Source organism: Electrophorus electricus, chromosome 24 (assembly GCF_041902795.1).
Source record: "Electrophorus electricus isolate QZ-2024a chromosome 24, ASM4190279v1, whole genome shotgun sequence".
Taxonomy (NCBI): domain Eukaryota; kingdom Metazoa; phylum Chordata; class Actinopteri; order Gymnotiformes; family Gymnotidae; genus Electrophorus; species Electrophorus electricus.
This window is the reverse complement of record NC_137520.1, coordinates 14,217,712-14,224,855: the sequence shown is the minus strand read 5'-3', so window position 1 is coordinate 14,224,855 and position 7,144 is coordinate 14,217,712. Positions and strand designations below refer to the sequence as shown.

Below are 7,144 nucleotides of genomic sequence, written 5' to 3'. Positions count from 1 at the left end.
GTTTCATAACAGCTAGTAAAATGTTAGCGATATGGAGACAAAATTTTGACACTCAGTAATTATTCAGGGTCAACACATGTAACAATCAATTAATTTATTTAAATATAGTTTCTTTTATATCAACACTCCATATATCAGTCACATAAAGCATATGCTTGTTATAGATATGAGGTCTTATAGGGCTTCTTTTTGTACAGTATTTACATATTGACCTCTCATCTCCACATCTATACATCATGTACATCAAAAAATAAGTTTACTATTCCACAGTCGCATTTTGTCATAACATTTAACAGCAAACATCTACCTGCCCCACAGATGCCTTCTGATATACACAGAATGGAAAAGCATCATGCAGAAAATACGTTAACAGTGGAGGTTCAGTGGTGAAGCTCGTGAACTAAACGTCTTTTTTCTTTGCCACAATGTGAAGGTCACCTCCTCTAAGGTGCACCACAGAAAGAAAAACAATGACATTATAAATAGTAAGAGTTACTGTTTTCCTATTTATAGTAATTTATTGGATTATTGATTTATGCATTTGAAGCAGTAGGATTGTGGCCACATATGTTTAAGGCATATTTCCATGTGCTTAATGTATGTGCGTCTACACACAGACAGGTGGCTCCATTCCCCTTTAAAATGGTTTAGGCTCGGTCAGTCTCTGGCTTAGGATGTTTTTTTCTTTTGTCTTCTCCCCTGTGGTATGAGCCCCTCCACTCGTCCCGCTGTCCACCTGTCCTCTCCAGCAGGACTGCCCTGGACTGGGTGGGTCTGCTCATTGAACGCTGACTGATGGTTTGGGTTCTTTGCTCTTTTGCAAAAGGCACTTTGCTTTTCCCGTCTCCTCCGCCTTGGCTTTGGCCTGTTGGACAAAGCAAGTGAAATTTTGTGTTGTGTCAGACTTTGTTGCAGGTGTGTGTTTGTGTGCTGGTGGGTGTGCGCTTGGATGCATCTGAGAATTTGTGGATGCAGTATAGCAAAGTTTTCGAAACCACAGGAATATAAGATCCTGCAGGTTTTCCACTCTCCCATTACCTAGGAGTTAGGTGCATCCAGAAACAGTCACAAGCCTGTTACACAAACTGATACGTGTATTATCTGGTGAAAATACTAGAACACAAGTACTTTTACAAGATACTCTGTAGCAAGACTTTTAGCCATCACCTCCTCCAAAGGAGACCTCAGCTGTAGGCCTACATCTAGGAATACCAGAGCTATATATATATAATGAAGCAGTGAGCTTCATTAACTCATAATATTATTTGAGTTACACAGCTACGGCACTGTTGTGCAGCACAGTCCTGTTGTGCTTTATTGCTGTGCTGTATGCCTTATCTCTGTCAGATAAACAAACAGCCCTTTTCCTTCGTCTTTATGACCTCCCGTAACCTTGTCCAGGTGCCTTATTTGCGTGAGCTATTGTCTTTCCTGCAGTCCCACTACAGACTATGGACCTGTAACATTTTTCTGCTGGTACCTTATCACGACGTACCGATGGGCTGATTCACACATGCTACCCGGCTACCTCGGCTGTTCTTTGGCTGTGGAGTGAATATGTGCATATGCGCAACAAAAACCCAAACCACCTGCCTGACGCTCCCAAAGATGTTTATTGTAACATTTTGATCTAAAGGTTTCAGTCTTTTAAGCTGTATTTGGAACCGGTCCCTTCATTTTAAGAAGAAAGAAAGATTAAACATGGGTATGTTCATGTAATGGTTTCAATATGCCAGACAAAGACCTCCACTCAAAGCTTGTATCTTTTATGTGGGGCACTTGCCCATAAGCAACATGCCCACCCAGGAGAAATGGGCTCTAATTAGTGAGTCACGTTGACACTGAAACAAATGAATAGTGAACTGGTACCTGTTGAAGTTTTAGCTCTGCAGGCACCTGGGACTCCCCGCCAACCGAGTAAGAAGCCGCGCACATCTCTTATAGTCTACAGACAAGGCAAAGACATGCAAGAGAGGCTCAAAACAGGAGAAATCTGGGTCTTGGATTAAAGGTTAGAAATTATGCATTTGGCACAAGTAAGTTGAGACATGCACAGTCAGGTCTGCCCTGACACCACACCACCAGAGCAAAAGACAAGACATGGTGTCTCCTGCACGGTCAGTGAAAAGGGGAGGCTGTAGTTTGGATATCATGGGAAGGCGGGTTGTCGTGGAGAAAGTCTTGGCTGACTGGTGCAGATCCCACTTCTGCTTTGACAAGCTCACCTTCCCCCCATCAGGAAGGCGGGGGCATGTGTGCCATGTTTGATGGTGTGACAGTATTGCTGCGTGTGGTCTGGGTGTTAATGGGTGTGGTTCTGTTTGCGCAGCTTACGGTACTCACATGCAGGAGTGGTGCAGTCCCTGCTGTTGTGGTAGAGCCTGTACACATGCTTCCTGCACTTGGGGCTGAAGTATAGAGGCCCTGTGGGGAGGCGGACAGCCGGTCAGAACTGGCCTCGTTTCAGCTGCAAAACCCAGCCATCACCTCACAGTGTCTGTTCTGCTAATCTGGTTTCCACATGTCCACATGTACTGTGGCTTTATCGGGAAGGCAGAGGCCTGTCAAACCTGTCCCTCAGTTGCCCCTTGCTCATGATCAGCCCTTTGAAAGCCTTATGCACAGTGCTTGGCTCTGCTATGGAATCTAAAACTTTTTTTAGGACCTAAACAAAAAGGTCGTGTCACTTTATCTTGTTTTTTTAATCTATCTCATTCTTTTCTTTTTTTAACCCCCATCTTGGCCTCTGAGTCTTTCACACTCCCTGAGTATTCCAAGTCCCAGTACTCTGCTCACCTGTTAAGTGTTTTAAAAACTTCTCCTTTTTTCTGAGATCCCTTGGGAAAATTTCTGCAAGGAGACAGAAAGAGTGGGTCAAAGGTTAAAATTCCGATGACCTCAGGGAAGGAGTGAGAACTGACAGCTTGGCAGGCTCTCTGTATTCCCGACATTCTCCATCATGATCATGCTCTGCCTAAGCACTTCAGAGAAAAGAAACACACATCTGCCTGTAAGTTCAGCACATCATCACCACTTCTGACCCAGTCCAGCTTCAAGCCAGTGTGGTCATTATTATTATTATTATTATTATTATTATTATTATATTAGAATTAGTTCTGTGATCATTTAAACGTTTTACAAATGTTGCAGGATTTAAAAGATTGGAGTAGCATTGACAAAGCCCCAGCTATGACGCTTTCGGAAAGACACCTGTAAAGCCTTATGAGCTGACACAGCTGTGGTGTATGCATAGGAGCAGAGATGTTTGTGTCTTTGATTTCTTTGGTTTCATCTGATTTTAGTGTGGCTAGTGTTTATTCAAGCACTGATTACAAACTCCAGATTTTGTTTATTTTAAAAAGCAGTTATCCTGTAAAAGCCCTCCTGCAGCACAGTGGTGGGCTGCTATGGCACTGACCTGTAAAGACCCCAATAAAAGCACTGTGCTTGGTAACCTTGCTCAACACATAGGACCATGTCTGTGTTGAGAATGCACCAACACCCAATCAATACCCAATCCATAGTGCTCCTGTTCTTCAGAAACCAGGACCAGTGAAGAGGGTTGATGAGGAATTGTGCACAAGAACAGATGGGCTACAGTGTGTAACTGTGCACCTATAACATGTACCTACAGCATCAGTGCAAGCCAACAAAGTGAAGCGTGTGAGTGGTGAGCGTCCTGCACCAATAGAAGGAATGTTTGGAGTCTAACTCCAGACCCCAGTTCACGAGTTTCTGCCCCATTTCTAAAGCGCATATGCACGTGGTGCTTTAAGATTTTGTAGCCGGTCTAACGGTGTACTTCTAGGATAAGAAAAAACAGAAATGGCACGCTTGCATGCACATCGCGCATGCGCTATCCCATCAGAACGCACACAATCAACCCTCCAAAGCGTGGCTTCAGTGTGGCCATACACGCCGGAAGCTTACCTAATATTGGTTCGCCGCTCTCCGTTTTGAGTTTATGCGAGTTGTGCCTCTCGAGCATCGTGTCTCTCCCAAACGCGGACAGCGCAGTCTGTCCCCCTGTGCTCTGCTCCATGTGTCTGACCAGGTCTTTTATCCGACTGAACAGGTTTTTGTGCTTCCTTGCCTCCTTGTCAATCTTCCTGTTCTCATCACATTTTCCGGTAATGCAGAGCAACAGAACGAGCCCCATGACAACCGAAACTCTCCGCGTGCGCATCGCTACCATATCTAGAGGGTATACAACCGGTGTAGTGTCCTTACCACGCGCGGTTCCGTACCACTCTGCAGGAGAGATGAACAAAGTTTACTCAGATTAGAAACATCGTAAGACTGGAATTTTAAACTAACCACTTACTTTATTTTCAAATATATTATGTTATATTGCATCGCATCTTTCTCCGTGACTTTGTAACTGAGCGCACGTCGTCAAAAGCTTCATAGTATATAAAATGCATCCCCATAAAAAATTATATATTACAACTTACATGATGCATACAAGTTACATGATGCATACTTTACCTGTGTTTTCCTGTAGACTGGAGTGCTCCAAATGCGCTTGGTGATTATTTAAAAGTTGAATAGAAGTCCTTTGAATGAAAGCGCTCAGCGCGCAGCAACCCGTCGGAAACCGTGAGCGAGTGGAGCGAGCTGTCCGTTATTATACACGAGCGTGGGACGCGCGGGTGGTCAGTCTCATCCATAAATTCAAAGCCACGGGGAACTGAAATACTCGTGGTGCGCGAGTGTCTGAAGTCTTGGGGCGTTTGCAGAAGAGTCGCGCGCTTTTATTGTCCCTCCTATACGCAGGAACATGAGCCTCGCGGGTCGCGTCTTTAATTAGAGGCACGTTGTAAGTGTCCGGTCCTTAGGTTCCCGATCATCGCATGACATGTAGGATTTTTTTAGGTTGTGTTAGCCCACCCGGTCACGGCGTTTACCAGGAACTGTCGCGTGCATCTGCAGACTGGAACTCCTCGTGATTTGACGGTCAAGTTTTCAAACAACGGAATATCACCGTTTCATCTTCTTGTACCTCCGAGGAACGCAGCGCTTGATTCGAGTTACAGATCAATGCCTGGAAGTGACCATGGTTGATGTAATTAGGTCGTAATTGTGGTAGCAGAGAAACACTCAGAGCGCGCTCTGTCCCCTCACCACTCCCTCAGAGCGCGTGGAGAACCTGTTGGCCTCGTGGCAGCTGCTCCTGTCCCGCTCGCTCTCAGTTTGATTCAACACGCTGCAAGATGCGCTGCGTCCTTTAATGACAGCATAACGGGGACATTTAGTAGTTAGGATAAAGTTCTTTTGCGGGTTGTGTTGCCGTTGTTTACAAGGAGACTCTTAACATGTTATCAGTAAGATACCGAGGTTTAAGTACCTTTAACAGCAGGTAACTCGAGGGCTCCCACTTTCTGGATGTCACTGGTTTGACAGTTCGCGCGCAGATGATGAGTTGTTTTGAAGGTCTACAATACTGCGGAGCAACATTAGCTGAATGGGTTTAGGATTTTTTGACGATTTACCTTTTAGGTGCGTTAGTGCTGCAGAGAAAAACACCAGTTTAGAAAAAGGCGGGATGTTTGTGCCTCAGTCATTAGTTTGCTGATCAGTTATTATAGATTTTTGGATATTGTAATCATACCAAAACCAATCCATACACAAAGACGGTGGCAACAGCTAAGACTAGAATTCTAACTAACTAGAATTCTAACAAAGGGTTCTTAATGTAATTATTTCTTTGACTAGACGGTCACTGTTGGCCACTTTTTTTTCTTCCAGATTTTCAGTTCCACCATCCTGGCTGCAGTGTTGTTAAAGGGCAAGATAACCAGCCAGAGATGCGTTTCACTTCTGAATACAGCAGTTTGGAAAACCTTAACATTTATCAACACATTTCTGAACCCTGAGAGTCGCGCCACTCTGCTGTCAGTCACACAGACACTGACTCTGTGACTCTGCACTAGCATGATCACATTATAAACTGATCTTCCCGAAGCTTCTCGGTTGTAGATGATGTGGTGTTCAGTGGAAAAAAAGATCACAGAGCAGAAATAAGGTGTGAAAACGTATAATAATTTGCTGACAACCAACGACATAATGAGTTGGTCTTAAAACAAAACAAAAAGGTTTTCTGAAACCCACCCTGGCCAAAGGTCATGATCAGACTAGTGGAAAATGTCGAACGAATAGCTCTTTATGTAGTTGTGTTTTTCAGCTAAAGGACACTGAAACTATACACTAACAAGGGAGAGGGAGAAAGTGCAGAGTTGTCTACATATGGCAGGAGCTCTGTTAAAATTGGTCTCCGAGACCTGCGTCTGGGCTCTGACCATGCAGAAATACGGACCAGTGTCATATCAGATCCCAGCACGTGCCTGAAGGTTTGTCTCTAGACTTTGATGGCATGTAGATCACACTGCTATTTAACTGCTTTGTTTATAGACCACGTCATACCCATATAATTGCACTTATTATTTAATCTACAGCCAGTGGATATGCGCCCCTTTCTCACAAATCTGAACCTGGTGTGTGTTTCATATCTTACGTGTGCCAGGACATTGCTGTCCACATCAGTATGGATGGATTGAGTGGCTGCGTTTCTTTGAACCTTTCTTTTATAACACATTGTCAGGAATTCTGAAATGCTGTCACATCGTATTTAGACATGACAAGCACTCACATCCACAACAGGTAATTATTTATCTTGTTTTCCCTTTGCAATTAGTAGTGATGTTCTGCAGATGAGGAATCTGCTTCATTAGGGCAGCCCTGTGGCTCTCTCTCCCTCTCAGTGTAAATGGTGTCTTATTCTAACAATGGAAGGACGAGATAACACTTTTTTTTAGTAGAATTGGCATCACTTTAAAATCAAACAGCTAAAGGACACCGTTTTATTTCAGATGACCTTTTGTCTTAAAACATAATTGATGAATCAGTCAGGGTTACATGACTACATGATTCCACTTTTTGGTCCAGTTTTGAGCTGGACGTATATGTGGTATGTATGATGAGAACCAGGTCGCTGTCATGGTTTCCTCCGTAGCTTCCTGGTCATGCTCTTGTCCTCCCCAGTCGGACCAGTTGACGTCAGGCTTGTCCAGTCGTCCATCACCACTGCCTGTGACCGGCTTCGTCCCTCCTGCCTTCTGTTCCACCAAAACCGCCGTGGTGACGC

At 44.3% G+C, this 7,144-nt stretch overlaps 1 protein-coding gene across 2 annotated transcripts; it reads right to left on the bottom strand.

The window, feature by feature from the left end:
• Positions 1-442: 442 nt before the first annotated feature.
• On the bottom strand, positions 443-5,201 carry alkal2a (ALK and LTK ligand 2a). Of its 2 annotated transcripts, XM_027031598.3 has the most exons (6): positions 4,489-5,187; positions 3,931-4,251; positions 2,797-2,850; positions 2,344-2,424; positions 1,870-1,945; positions 443-865 (listed from the first exon to the last, which is right to left on the bottom strand). In XM_027031598.3, the coding sequence occupies exons 2-5, from the start codon at positions 4,193-4,195 to the stop codon at positions 1,881-1,883; spliced, it is 465 nt and encodes a 154-aa protein (XP_026887399.1). In that variant the 5' UTR covers positions 4,196-4,251; positions 4,489-5,187; the 3' UTR covers positions 443-865; positions 1,870-1,880. The 2 variants fall into 2 exon arrangements, with proteins under 2 accessions (XP_026887399.1, XP_081562765.1); XM_081706639.1 differs by lacking the exon at positions 2,797-2,850 and having other exon boundaries at positions 4,489-5,201.
• Between the last annotated feature and the right edge of the window lie 1,943 nt (positions 5,202-7,144).